The 15,893-nt window shown below is 34.7% G+C and overlaps 1 protein-coding gene across 4 annotated transcripts in view; it reads left to right on the top strand.

Moving 5' to 3' along the window:
- Window positions 1–15,893, top strand: part of FAF1 (Fas associated factor 1) — a 524,128-nt gene that overhangs the window by 356,269 nt on the left and 151,966 nt on the right. For all 4 annotated transcript variants that reach the window (XM_007077228.2, XM_007077231.2, XM_007077229.2 and 1 more), the window contains 3 exons: window positions 1,857–1,983; window positions 2,946–3,009; window positions 3,923–4,004. In XM_007077228.2, coding sequence (XP_007077290.1) covers window positions 1,857–1,983; window positions 2,946–3,009; window positions 3,923–4,004 — 273 coding nt within the window. The remainder of the gene's footprint in view (window positions 1–1,856; window positions 1,984–2,945; window positions 3,010–3,922; window positions 4,005–15,893) is intronic.

The raw sequence follows: 15,893 nt of genomic DNA, 5'->3' as shown, positions 1-15,893 counted from the left end.
AACTGTAGTGTCCCTTTTAGATCCTGAGCCTTTACTTGTTTAAGACTGAGCCTCAAAGTTCAGGGAACTTCGTGCTCCAGATATTTGCCAGACTGAAACATAGTGGGGGAATTCAGACACAGTAATGGTCCTAGTAAATGTGTTATTTTGTAAAGGATGCTCTCTCACCACTTTGAAATGAGAAGGGGTTTTTGAATTTTGAGGCTATTGAATTGCTGAAATCCGGAGGAGATCTTGGCCCTACAAAGCAAAACACTCAAGTAGGATTAGAATCCTAAGTAGAACCAAGGTGTCTGTGAGAAATAGTAATTTGGTCAAAATAGCAGATAGACTGCTTAGGATAAGGACCATTCATTTTTACTCATGCAGTAAGTATTTGTTCATTATCTTCTCTATTCAGGCCATTGGGAAGTCTGTCGTTCAGATAAGAGGGAAAAATGTTACAATTCTGGGCATCAATGCTTGGTTATGCCCAAGAAGGAAATGCTAAGCTGAGTCAAATGTAAATATCTTGGCTTTCTTATTTGGAGCTGTTAGACTTGCTGGATCAGTTATTTTAAAAAATTGTTTCATAGTGTTCTGAGATCCTTTGGAGGTACCCCAGCTATCAAAGGGATATGAGAAAGAAAAGGCCAACGCCAGGAGCCTTAGGCTCCCCATTGCCTTCTCCCCTGCATCAGCCAGAGTGGGCTTACTTTTGTATATGGTATGCATTGTAATTTTACATAATATTTTGCCATGGGGCCAGGGGAAAGAGGTAAAACATTGATAAGAAAGATCTTTAAAATCTCTTCTAGCTTTAAAATCTATGATTTTATAACTGTCTAAACTCTAACATCCCTCTAGCCAAGTTTTATGAGTCTTTGATTCTTAGTTTCCCTTGATGTTTTCCTGGCAAATATTTATCTCTAAGTTAGGCTCTTCTGCATAGACCAGAATCAACTAGTTTCCCCATTTTCATAGTTTAAGTGCATAGTACCGTATTTTAAAAAGATAGAAATTTCATTTATTAAATAGTCTTTATAGATTCTATTTACTGAACCTAGTATAGACAGGCATTTAGCCAGATACCTTGCTGGGACCCTCTTCTCATTCAAGGCATAAATATTTGTCAGTATTCACAGTTTGGGTGTTTTAGATCTCAGTATTTTTGAAATTCTGTTCTTACCTAGAGATTAGCAGCCTAGTGCATTTTTTTGAACCTGATGTTTTTAATTGTAATACTTTAAATCTCAACGGATGTTGCTGAAAACAAAATAAACAGCATATTTATTGGTGCCCAACATGTAGTAAATGAACATTTACTGAATCATACATCTCATATTTAATAGCCTATACTTTACAAAAAGCTTTCATATATAGTGTTATTTCATGTTATCTCTAATAACACTGAGGAAAGTGTACCATTTTTCACTAATGAGAAATTTGAGAACCACTGCAGTAAGGAAGTGGCAATTTGAAATAGAGATTACTGTGAGCTTTTTAAAAGACTCATATAGCTTGCTTTGTGTCTGACCTCTCTGTACCCATCTCCTCATTTATTGAGCAAATATTTATTGAGCACTTACTTGTGTACTATGTGCTGGGGATAAAGCAGACAAAAATCCCTGTCTTCATTCAGTTTGTAAGCATCCTTCATTTTCCCTCAGGTTCCAACCTTTAGTATAGGGGTATCACAGCAAGTTTAGAAATATGTAAGCCTTAAAATGAAAAATATTAAGATTTCCTCTAGCAAATGGCTTCTTATTTAATAAAACTATTATAATACTAATGTTCTATTGTAGTTATATAACTTATGTTTTGGAATTTTATTTCCTAAAGTCAATTTAAAGCTAATCAGGACTTTTCTCAAATAGCAAAGCACCGATGTTCATATGGTTAGTGATAGTGATGGAGATGACTTTGAAGATGCTTCCGAATTTGGGGTGGATGATGGAGAAGTATTCGGCATGGCATCATCTGCCCTGAGAAAATCTCCAATGAGTGAGTATTAATAGCTCTTTGGGTCCAACGTTATAATTCTACTCTCTACTGCAGAAACTTAGGAAGAACAATGAACTTAAAAATCTCTTACTGACTTTCCAGGTTTACAGGGAGAAAATTTAGCAAGTAGGCACATTATTCATTAGAACCAGAGCCTCTTGAATTTTTATTTTATTAACCTCAACATTTCCCAATGCTTCAGTAAAATTCATTAAAAATGTGAAGGAATGTATAGATTTGTTTCATGTGTATAATTAGTTATGAGTCTGTCTCTTCACTTTAAATCTAGAGCCTGATAAACAAATAGCTATACTACTGTGACTTGACTTGTTTCCCCACATCTTATTGGAGGTATCAGTTTTAAGAGTAGTATTGCTTTTCCATTCACCGGTATCACCTTTCGAAGGAAAGAAAAGTAAACTAAATGGGACATCTCCTTTTCTTTCACTCCACAAAATATATACTATAGAATCACAAGTGATACTATATGCAAAATTACCATTAAAATAAATCCTTAAATGGCTCATTTACTCAGTGAAATTAGGTAACTCCCTTGAGCAGAAATAGATGTGATATTTACTTAAAATTGACCATCTTCCTTATAAATAAGATTTTTAAGAAACTCGAGATCCTTTTTATATCATTTAATTACAAGATACCATTTTAAGACAACATTAAAATCCTAATGATGGCTGGCACATATTTGAAATACTTAAGATCGTGTCAGTTGGTTTTCCAAAATTTATGAGCTTGGAATTTTTTTAAGGTTTGATGAAATCTTCTAATGTATGTCCAGTTAAAATGTCTCCTCAGATATATCACAAAAGCTAAAATTTAATTTTATTTCCTCTTTATTGATTAAATATATTTCTTATATGTGGGATTAGATGTTATGTGGTTTGTTTTTTGTGTCTATTTGTTTTGTTTTTTGGTTTTTGTTTTTTCTTTTGTTTGTTTTTTAGTGCCAGAAAACGCAGAAAATGAAGGAGACGCCTTATTACAATTTACAGCAGAGTTTTCTTCAAGGTAGGGTTAGGACATTAAATATATAAAATTGATGTTTTTTTAATGCTACTGTGATTTTTCTGGAGCAATTTTAATCACAGATTGTCTTTAATTTTTCTGTGAAGTATTCAAAGTATGTGTTTCACTAGTAAGCCACTTATGCCACTTCAGAGATGCATTCATGTTATCTCTATATAGAAGCAAAATAAGTGGATTACAAAATGTGGATCAAATTAGTATATTGACTATATTCCCAAAAGGACTATGTTATAGAATACTAATTTTTAGTATATCATAGGATAAACAAAAATATCCTTTAAAATAGTATTAAATTTAAAAATAATTTAAAAATTTTAAATATAAGTGAATTTTTCTTTTAATTTTTGTTTTGGAACTGTTTAACATTTCTTCTTTTAAGAGTCTACTATAAAATGTTTTATATGCATTTGAGATTCTTGTAAGGTGTTTAAGTAAAGAAGATTTGAATATTTAACCCTAACTTTTGTTTAAATGATGTTTCTCTCTAGTTCTGTTTTCCAATGTAATATAATTTGGAAAATTTGCAAGATACAATTTTTTTCCCTCTCTGTTGGACTTCCGGAATAAGTTAACTAAAATGGAAAGTTAAGGCTTCTGTAAGGGAAATCTTATGAAAGTGGATAACCAAGAATCACTACTTATAAATACCATGGTTTTGTAGCATTTATTAAATCCATTTGCTAGATGTAGTTAAAATTCCAGTATTCTGATATAATCAGTATAGGCCAAAAAATTTCTAAGAACTAGTGAAGCCTTTAAAGAAATGTTTTAATGTTTGATCTGTACTTAAGAGATACTAGTCCCAACATTTACTTAGAAGATGCTGATTAGACTTGTGAAACTTTGAGGTAAATTTGAAATGTATTTTAATTAATAGACATAATTTTTCCTATAGATATGGTGACTGCCATCCTGTATTTTTTATTGGCTCATTAGAAGCTGCTTTTCAAGAGGCCTTCTATGTGAAAGCCCGAGATGTAAGTGCAATCTTAAACGTTTTCTGATTAAAAAGTGCATCTCCTATAGGTTTACCACCAGGCCTCAGGCAATGCTTAATGTTTTCTGTGTTTTTCAGATTGAAGACTTGATTTTGTTTGTGGTTCATCTACCATCCTAGTCATCACCAAGATGCCCATTTCAGAGGGGCAATAGTATAATAGGGTATTGCTGCCTCATGTAGATGGCTTTGTCAAGCTCTGAAACAGGAGGTTTTTTCGGGGGGGGGGGGGGGGGGGGGGAGGGGCAGGGGGCGGTGGACATGCTTAGAAGGGACCAGGCTACCTGTGTATGTTCTTTTCAGTTACATGATTGACAGGTTCTTGCTAAAAGAGGTTTCTTTCAGTCATTTCCCTAAATGACCATCTAATAAAACATATCTAATAACTGCAATATTTTTTTCTCAAAAGTCACTTTAGACACAAAAATATAGAAATGGGCTTTGTGATGTTGAAATCAGGTAGACTGACACTTATGACAAGAATTCAGAAAGTACAGTGCAACAAGAATATTCTATACACTCTATATGTTGATACAGCAGTGAAGACCTCAGTAATCTGGCTCCTACCTATCTGCACGGCTTCAACTCTTCCTGTTCCCTGCCTTACAATTAATAAATTTAGTAATAATGTTCCATTTGTGTTTCCCCATAATCTTGCTCTTTGTTCATGCTTCTCTGCTGTAAGGAATGCCTTCATTCTGCCTTTACCTGGTTGACTCCTACTCTTCCTCTAAGACTTAGTTGTTCCTGACTCTTCCACTGTTGTCACTATTCCACCTCCTCCTTTAGTACTTTGTAAGGAAACCCTCTGCTCTTTTTATTGTTACATTTAACACATTGCTTACAAGTATTCTCTGTATATGTCTTCTCAAAAGACTTGATTTTCTTTTTGGCAGTGACTGTGTACCTACATCCCTATACATAGTAAATACTTTATATATTTACTGAATGAAGGAAAAAAAGAGAATGGAAGGAAGAAATAGTGTAGAGTGGAGGAAAACTTACTAGAATTAAAGAGGGCAAGAAGTGTTGAGACTAAAGTGTAAGAATTCCTCCGAAATTCCTGAAATTCCTGTTCTGACCTAAGGAAAATTTCATCTTAAACAAATTTTTTAAATGGACAATAATTAGTGATCAAACTTAGAGCAATCAATGATAGTTGAATGAAGTGGATTAAGAAACAGAAACTGTTCTTTACCTAAACTAAGAATAGTGGACTAGCCCATTATAAAGGCTTTTTTAAACATCTATTTTTTAACCATTACATTTATATTAAATGGATGTTATTTTGAAGAAATAAATATTTACAATAAAATATATTTGTAATAATAATTACAGTAGTATTAATATATTTGTAATATTTACGTGTTTATTGTTTCCATAAATACAGATTTATGGAAAATACTGAAAAGCAAAAAGGAAATATTCTAACATAGATTAACAGTTTTACGATTCATATTCTTTCCATTTTTTAATATATTTTAATGAGTCATTTTGCGTGTATTTAATATTATTGTGTCATGTTATAATCCTGTTAAAATAGCTTATTTTCACCTTTTAACAACATGATCATTTGCTTAATTATTTTATAGTATTTTAACTCGTTATTAAAATAATTCTTAATACAGAAAAAGTAAAAAGAATAGTACAATAAACATCCAAATCTCTTATACTTAGATTTAATAATTAACAAATGTTGCCATATTTGCTTCTTCCATATATAGACATCCCAAAGTTTCAATGCAGATATAAGCCTTAGTAAACTTCATTCTTTTTTTAATGTTTATCTTTGAGAGAGACAGAGAGACAAAGAGAGACAGAGTGCGAGCAGGGGAGGGGCAGAGAGAGAGGGAGACACAGAATCTGAAGCAGGCTCCAGGCTCTAAGCTGTCAGCACAGAGCCTGACTCAGGGCTCAGACCCACGAACAGTGAGATCATGACCTGAGCCAAAGTTGGATGCTCAACCAACTGAGCCACCCAGGCGCCCCAGCCTTAATAACTTCAAAAGTTTAACTGCCAAACATTTATAAAAGAGCAGCATTTGAAATGTAATCATTCACATTTTTATACTTGTTTAGTTTTGTGATTTTGATAAATTTTTATGATAAATTTTTGTTTCAGTTCTTCTCTGAAAATGGCAAGCATTGATTAGAACAGAAAATAAATGTAAAATTTATTATTCAAAATATACAAAAACAAACAAATATAAAGAATTTGAACTTTCATATGATTTCTTTTTAAGTTTGTGGCAGTTACATTTTTGAAATAATTAAAACTTAAACTGCGTGATACCCTTGTATATTCATTATTTTGGTTAAACCATTTTAAAGTACATTACAGATATCATATCTTATGCCTAAAAAATCTATATATATTTTCCAAAAAATAATTATATTCTCCTATATAATCACAATACCATTATCACATATAACAATTAACAGTAATTTCCTAATATCATCTAATATCCAGTGAACATTCGGACTTCACTAGCTGTTCCCAAAATGTCTTTTTAACTTTTTTTTTTTTAATCACAATCTACTCAAGGATCACAAAATATATTTTGTTGTTGGATTTCTTAAATTCCTTTTAAACAAGCACCCTCTCCTCCCCAGTCCTGTTTCCTCCCCCTCCCTCCCCTCAATAACATTTGCTTTGTGAAGAAATCATGCTAGATGACTTACAGACTGTTCCAAATTCTGGATTTGTATAATTGCTTCCTTGTGATATTATTTAACTTGTTCCTCTATCCCTGTATTTCCTGAGAAATGGATATCAGGTCTAAAAGCTTTGTCAGATTCAGATCAAACTTTTCTTGCAAGAATGCTTTGTAAGTAATGCTGAATACTTTATTAAAACAGGAACCTAATAGGTTATAGAGTCTCTCATTGTATGTCCATGTTATTGTATTTAAACAATCACTTATTATTGGACCTAAATATGGTTGAAAGTAGTTGAAGTAACTGGAAAATGTTAGGGCCTTTTGTAACTTAAACTATAGCTCCCCAAATAGCCATAAATATACAGTACAAAATAGACAAAAGAACTTGTTCTAAATGTCTTATATAATAAACTGGCATTTGGATTTATTCAGACTGATTATCCAGGGGAACACAACTCTTGCTTATTAACTTCTGGATATGTCTAATGAAACTATTGATTGTTTGCTTTTGACTAGTGTCGGTGTTTTAACAAATGAAAATCATTGGGATGATTTTCATTTGTTAAAGCAAATTTCACATTTGTGAAATTAAATGTTTTGCCTCATATTAGATTCATACCAAAATCCACTGACCTCTTTGGATTCCTAAACTGTCTTTATCTTTTCCCCCTCATCCAACATTTTCTGTCCTCATTTCTCTTTTACAAGTTAAAGAACAACTGTTTACACATTGTTACTACATTACTATAAACTTACATAAAATTTATCCACATAATGGATAATTTATTCAGAATTAAATCTAAGCAGATACATTTATTATAGTCATCAGCCAAGTTATATATATCTACTTTTAATTAAAGAGAACAGGGTCCACATAGAAATAATACTGTTACTATAGATTTATATGGTGCTGTATGATTTATAGAACATCTTTCCTATACGTATCTCATTTGAACCCCACAACAAACCAGTGAGATAGGGGCATATAATGTCAACATTCCCATTGTAAAGATGAGCAGGCTTAGAAACACAATACAGTTTAACCAAAGCCCATCAGTAGTAAGTACTGAAGGCCAAATAAGAGCTCAGGTTCCAACACAGGTAAGTGTGATTTACACCATACCACTGTATTTCAAAGTTCATCTCTCCTTTTCAGATTTCACATTTGAGACTTAAAACACATCTTTTTCAATATTATTTTATAAAACTTGTGAATGAAACATTTTTAAGAAAACAGTTGGCCGATGTTCACATATTTTAAAAGCAAGTGTGACAGATACTGTGGCATTCTTACTAAATTTCTTTCATCTTAAATATCACATGTTTAATTTAAACTGTGGGAGGCACATTAATTTTACCAGGGCAACAGATGAGCCTCAAGCACCAGCATTCTTTACTTGAAGTGAGAAATTGAGTTCCAAGAGTAAATAAAAACAAGATTGAAGGTTTAAATCCTCTGCTAGGCTTTTTGAACTTATATACTCATTAAATGTTTATTGGAGTGGTGGGATTACAAAGGATTTGGGGAGCTTCATCAACTGGTATATAGTTAATCACTAAGTAAAACACTACATTTGATAAAGTGTTTCTCACGATGCCACATTCAATCCATCTTAATGAAAACTGCTCAAACTGATTTCATTTGAGAGTACTTGATGAAGAGAGTGCCCATGGTTCTTTCTGCCTTTTTCATGAGAAATTTAAAACACCGTCCAAAGCAGAGCTCCAACTTTAGTAAAATAGGTATTGTAAGTTCTTGTGTTTAAGTATGTTGTGACAGAGACAGACTTCTGGCAACAGGTTCATCAGTTTTATGACCTCCTCCTATGCCCTTAACTGTTAGAGATGTTCATGCACTTGAGGGCCATAAATATTTATCACATGCCTACTAAGGACCTGGACTATAGAGCTTTCCTGCCCTTGAGATGCTCGCAGTTTAATGGGGAGGATAATATAAACATCCATATAGTATAATATGCTATAGAAGCAAAGAGGAGAGGTATTTCATCTACCTTAGAAAGTTTAGGGAGATTTCTTGAGGTACATCTGACCTGAATCTTATAAGATAAGCAATACTTAGCCAAATAACAAAATTCTAAACAGAATAAAAGGTCAAAAGCAAAGGCAAGAAGATTAAAATTAGAGAATTACAACCAAAAAATTAAGACCAGGAGAAAAAAATGCAAGACAGTTGGATTACAGGGCTGGGAAGATCAGCAGGGGCCATGGCATGGAAGGGGCTGTGATTCCTTGTTATTACCTGGCATTTAAAAGATATTTATTGAATAAAGCTTATATTATCTTTAGATAAGTGAGAGCCAATGGTTAATCACCTTAATTAAGGTTGCAGAAGAGTTACCACTGGCCACACCACAATTTCCTAGGAGTTTTTTTCTTTTTTTTAATATTTATCTTTTTTTTAATTTTTACAAAGCCTTCACAAAAGCTGTCGTATCAAGAATTGTAATAGCAGCACCAGTTGTGTGTCAGCTGCTTAAGATTTTTTTTTCTATTTAATGAAGATTTTTTTTAATACGAAATTTATTGTCAAATTGGTTTCCCTACAACACCCAGTGCTCATCCCAACAAGTGCCCTCCTCAATACCCATCACCCACCCTCCCCTCCCTCCCACCCCCCATCAACCCTCAGTTTGTTTTCAGTTTTTAAGGGTCTCTTATGTTTTGCCTCCCTCCCTCTCTAACCTTTTTTTTTTCTTCCCCTCCCTAATGGTCTTCTATTAAGTTTCTCAGGATCCACGTAAGAGTGAAAACATATGGTATCTGTCTTTCTCTGTATGACTTAGTTCACTTAGCATAACACTCTCCAGTTCCATCCACGTTGCTACAAAAGGCCACTTTCAACAATACCCAAATTATGGAAAGAGCCTAAATGTCCATCAACTGATGAATGGAGAAACTGTGGTTTATATACACAATGTTTATCTTTTTTTGAGAGAGAGAGACAGAAAGACAGAGTGCAAGCAGGGAAGGGGCAGAAAGAGAGGGAGACACAGAATCCGAAGCAGGCTCCAGGCTCTGAGCTGTCAGCACAGAGCACAACAAAGGGCTCGAACTCTTGAACCAGGAGATCATACCCTGATCCAAAATCAAGAGTCAGATGCTTAACTGACTGAGCCACCCAGGCGCCCCTCCCTAGGAGTTTCCTAAAGATGGTTCTTTTTCTCCTTATTGCCTCCCTACCTCTTATTCCTGCTACCTCTGAATTCTGTACAAAAAAAAAAAAAAAGTGCCCTAGAGAGTGATTAAACATTTGTAATAACTAAAAACCAACAGCACTAAAAATCTCAGTGCCACGGTTTATCTCCCACATGAAGCGTTGTTCATTTCCTAGCATCCCCTTGGGAGACTGGGCTTTGATATCAGTAATCCTGTTACACCTCCTTAGATCTTGACTTCAGACCCAGTGCTGTTTCCAAATATTACACATAATTTAAGGAAACCAATGCTCAATTCTTAATTTCCCACTTAGTAATTCTGTGGCCCTAAACAAGTAATCAGCTTGTTTCTTATCTGGGGAAGAAAACCAAAAGGGAGATGATGATACAGTTTTTTTGAGGATTAAATAGGATGCTATCCTTAAATGCACCCAGCACTATGGCTAAAGTGGTGTGAAGCAATTTGGGACAAATTTGAAATGTTTGTAAAATAACAAAACTGATTTATTCATACAATTTATGAACTAATTCTAAGAATAATTCCAGAAAGGAATTTTGAGAACCCCTATATAAGTGTTTACAGCACTAAAATAACTGCTTTGCTTTAACAATGTTTGTTATCAAGATTTATTACTTTACTTTAAAAAAATCAGCCTATTTTAAAGTAATGCTGTTTCCACTTCATGTTTAAAAATGTAAATACCATCACTGATCAATATTTTTCTTGAAAAATAACTTCTTCACAAATCTGAAGCTACAGCCGTAGTTGGTGAGTTTCTATCCCTCCATTATCCAGAAAAAATAGGCAAACAAACTTATTTGTGGTTTAGAAAATATGCTCAGTCTCTTCATTTTGTCTTTGTTTTCTTTTCAATTTAAATTCCTTAAAGTCAGGCATTGTCTTTAGAGTAATTTTCTATGACAGCTATGACAGCATCCTGCACATGTGTGAGGTAAGAACTATGATGCTAATATAACTTTGCTACATATGTTTTCATTGTTGTAAAGAAAAAAAAGAAAGAAAATAATACAGGTACATTTAAAGTAGAAAACAAGTAACCACATAATTCCAAACCTGAAAATAATTACTATTAAATGTTATTTTACTATTAAATGTGTGGTTGTTGGGTTTTTTTTTTTTTTTTTTTTTTTTTGAAAGAGAGACAGAACAAAAGCTGGGGAGAGGGACAGAGGGAGAGGGAGAGATCTTAAGCAGTCTCCACGCTTAGTGAGTAGCCTGAGTCAGGGCTTGATCCCACAACCCTGGGATCATTACCTGAACTGAAACCAACAGTCAGATGTTCAACCAATTCAGCCACCCTGGCGCCCCTTAAATGTGATTTTTTTTAAATCTCCAAATATGTATATCAGAAAACATGTTGATATGTTTTACATAAATGAAACCATACTAAATACGCTATTCTGTAATTAGATGTTTCCACTAAATATCTTCCATAATATAAGAAATACAGATTAAAACTACACTAATACATCATTTTCACATATCATAATAGCAAAATTTTTTCTGCATATATACCTAAGCGTAGAGAAATAAGATAAATACAAGGATATTTATTACAGCATTGTTTATAATAGCAAATAATTCGAAATATCTTAAATTTCACTCATACAGTGGAATACTATGTGACCATTAAAAACACTGAAGTCACTTTATATATATTGATGTGGAATGATGTTCAAGATACTTTGTAAAGGGGAAAAAGTGAGATGCATAACTGTGTAGTATATCTCCTTTTGTGCTATAAAGATTATGTGTGTACATAGATAGACTATTAAAACACACACACATACACACCAACCCCCTACTATGACTTTAACCATCCTGGGTCTCAAATATATGTAATATGGCACACCTGGCATTTCAGATAGATGTACATTTCAGTACTACAAATCCCAGTAGGCCTGGGTTAAATAGACTGGACTACAAGCTAATAATGAAGGCTCTCCCTGACCTTTGCATGAAGGCTAGACTAACAACCTCCATGTCTTCTTTTGCCTTCATGCCTACTTGGCCTTCTGAAAACAGGGTCCTCTCCTCTCTTCTCACTAACCAGGTGTACAAGATGGAGCTTTCTAAAGGACCAGTTAGGTCATTCACATTAGGCCAGTGTTAGTTACAGTCCCTTAAAGTATAATTCAGGGCCCACTGGAGTCTATGAGAGTCTTTCTGATGGGCCACAAACTAATCCATAAATGGATATCTTGTCTTTAGATCAGTGTGGAGCCTGCTTGGGATTTTCTGTCACCCTCTCTGCCCCTCCCCCCACTCACACGTTCACTCTCTGGCTCTCTCTCTCTCTCTCACGCAAAATAAATCAAATTTAAAAAAAAGAATTACCATATGCTTAGCCTTAGCTTATTTTTATAATTTACATTGTTCTACTGTGAAATCTGCCAGATAGTACTTGACAGTAGTAAAAAGTTACTGAACATGTTTACTCACAAATCATTAGAATTCCTGTGATTTTTCAGCAAGAATGCATTGTTATCAATATACTTTAAAAAGTACTGTTAATTTATCTTTAATTCTTTATGCTGTGGTTCCCCCACCCCCTGGAATGTGGAAATGATGTGATGGATAAGCTATGGGTTCTTCTTCTCAGTGGTCTAAAAGTGGGAAAAGAAGTATTTGTGTACCATTGCCTTTCAAACTGTGTACTTCACATTCATTCACATTCGTATTATTCTGCCTGCTTAACAGACCACAGGTTAACTAGGGGTAGTGTTATTCCTCTCAGAAGAGAAGATGATAAAATCCTGCCTGCACTTTTATGAGGCTGCTTTTCCAGTCGTTGGTACTGCTTCTAGGTGTTCACCTGGAAAACCAGTGAGATGAGATCTTTGCTCTGGCCTGCAACTGCCTACTTTTCTTGCCTCCATACTCCCTCTCACAACCTCCCGAAAGAACTCACCTGCCTCTCTACAGTTTGTGATAATAGCCAATCACTTGAGCTTCTAATTTCCTTATTTGTAAAAACTTTAGTCACATGGTGGCCTTCCTCAAAAATACTTTATGACTTGAATATTACACTCTGAACAATGAAAACTGATAAAGCTTTGTCCCGGTTAACGTTGGTCAGCTTTTTTATGAAGAGAGTTTGATTTTACTTTAGGCTTTTTTCTTGGTTTAACTGTGACTTTCATATGAGAATTCTCCCTGCATGAGGCTCAAATACATTTATGTTCTCAAGATTTCAGAGTGCTATCCCAACATCTGCTTCAGGAAGTGAGAGTAAAAAGACACCATCTTGGCATCACCTCACCTTCAATATCTGGCTGTTTCCTTTTGGAACCTCTCCAATTGGTTGCTGATTGTTGGTCCCCGAACTCAGCTTTGGGAACCAAAAATACAAAGTGTCATGACTTTTTCCACAAATCAATCTACACTGATTCTTCACTCTTTAAAAGTTATTAGCTTGGAGTTCTTTGAACATATCAGGCTACTAACATTACTGGGCCTTTTACCAAACTTTTCTCTTTGCTTTTTCTTCTTTTTATTCTTATTTTCCTTATTACCACCCAAATTTCAAATTTAGCTCAGTTATTCCCTTTATAACGAAGTAGCCAATCAAAGTTTATGCTTAAACCCTAAGACTGCCTCTGTTATAGGACTCATAGTACCACTCCCATCTAGACAGAGTGTTGAACTTCTCACCTCCAGAGCTATATGGCACCCAAAGCACAAAAAAGTGAAGTAGCTTTCCCAAGGTCACATAACCGGGAGTTGACAAAGCAGGAATTTGAACCAAATGGCATGGCTTCATGCTGTCTGGCCTCTGTTCTCACCTGTACTTATCTTGAGTTTCAGTTGGATGCTGGGCTGGATCTATGAACATTCATATACAGGGATAGGATTATAGAAGTAGGCAGTGACTGGAACAATCCTAATTGGAGCCTAGATTTAAAACAGTAAATAAAACAGCTACAAAGGACATTTTGAGGTTGTCGGGGAAATTTGAATATGGACACTATATACTCGATGAAATTGTAACAATATTAAATGTCTAGAGTGTGATAAAAATATGGTCATGTAAGGGAGTGACCTTGTTTCTCAGGAGACAGACACTGAAGTATTTAGGGTGGATGTGTCAAGATGTGTGTAGCTAAACAGTATAGTTCACTAAACAGCAACTTTGAATGTTTCAGGGAAGGAAGCATACAATGAATGATAGAGCAAATATGGCAAAATGTTAATAATTGATAAATCTAAGTGAAGGATTAGTGTTTATTGTTGTGTCAGGTCTTTGTATCAATAAACCATTCCCAGACTTAAAACCAAAAAAAGTAACAGTGATGGTGATTCTTAATGGTGATGAAAATCATGATAGAAAAGAAGAAAACAAAGTCAGGTCCCAATATACATAAAGGAAATTATTTTATTTTTAATGTGTTTTAATTCTTACACTGAAAAATCTATGAACTACCATTTATAAAAATGATAGCAACTTTAAAATTACTAAATACACAGACTGGACTTTCTGGTACTCAAAAAGAAACTAGAAAACTTCCCTTTGAGTCCATCAGCAAATATTTTCTGAGTGTCTGCTCTATGCCTGGCTTATTTTGAGACATAGCCAGCTCATTTCTTCCAGGTCTAATGTTCTATGGTTCTGTAATGCTAAGTGTCTAAATACAATAGTTCCTGTAACTCAAGGCCACATCACATTGGTTGCTGTCAGCCTGGCATTTTCCTAAGCATCAACTTAGTACCTTAGCTCTTGGATTTTACCTTATTTTATTTTTTTAAACGTTTATTCATTTTTGAGAGACAGAGAGCAAGTGGGGGAGGAGCAGAGAGAGAGACACACACACACAGAATCTGAAACAGCCCCAGGCTCTGAGCTGTCAGCACAGAGCCTGATGTGGGGCTCGAACCCACAGACTGCGAGATCATGATCTGAGCTGAAGTCGGCCGCTTAACTGACTGAGCCACCCAGGCACCCCAGCTCTTGGATTTTAATGTAAAGATTAGTGAGGCCCTGAAGGCAGGGACACAATTTAGCATATAAACACTATTGCTAGTAGGAGAAATAGAGCAGCTTCATAATCTTTAATACATTTTCTTGGCTATCATTTCTTTTGAAATTGCTTTCAAATCCTTTATTTTACTTGGATAATTCTGGAATCTTCATCTTAACACCTACATTTCATTCAGCACTTACTTTGGGCCAGATGTTGTGAATAGGTACTATACCCACTTTATCCACAGTCCTTGGAATAAACACCCATCTTGCTCCATGGTCACACAGATGGTAAGTGCAAAATTGGATTTAGCACAGAGCTTTTTTACCTTTACCCTATGTTACCAAAACCTAGATCACAAAGAGGGAGTCTGAGGAGAGTGTAGCTGGTCTGCTTGCCTTTGTCGCCCAGACTTACACCCTCTGTGCCAAATTAGAAATACAAATAAAATGTAGTTTCTTTAATGTCCCATTCTTATCACTTATCTTATGGTACTGCAATTAAATTTTTGCTTCCCTATACACTGACAACCACCCCCCCCCAACTCTTTGAAGACAAGGGAACTTTGTTTTATTCATCTTTATATTCTCAATGCCTAACACATAGGCACTCCGTAAATGTTATTGAACTGAATTATTAATGGACCAAAGGGAAAAATGGTTATAGTTATGGAAAACAAAACATTTTCTCATGCTTTTTCAATGTACTAGACGCCCTTTCTTCACAAAAGCAGTTTTCTGATATGCTGAACCCAGTTCTCACTGTTTGGACCTGTGTTTAATTGAGCTCAATAAAATAATCAGAAATCTGTGTCTGGGGCTTATTTAGCTGTGCCTATAGTTTAATCAAAGATTTATGTAGTCCATATTCAGTAGCATTTGCATATTATTAAGAGTTTTCTATTTTACTAAGTATTTCTGTCAAAATAGCAGAAGAAAAAATTTTTGTTGAAAGCATATTATGTTAGAAAGATCATTTTAAGATTATTCAGTTTCCCTTTTCAAAGCTACTATGGGCGTTCCACCCCCCCACCCCCAGCCTGAAGATTCT

This window comes from Panthera tigris, chromosome C1 (genome assembly GCF_018350195.1).
Source record: "Panthera tigris isolate Pti1 chromosome C1, P.tigris_Pti1_mat1.1, whole genome shotgun sequence".
In the NCBI taxonomy this organism is placed as follows: Eukaryota; Metazoa; Chordata; class Mammalia; order Carnivora; family Felidae; genus Panthera; species Panthera tigris.
The sequence above is the reverse complement of the archived record's forward strand: the minus strand, read 5'-3'. Positions and strand labels throughout refer to the sequence as shown.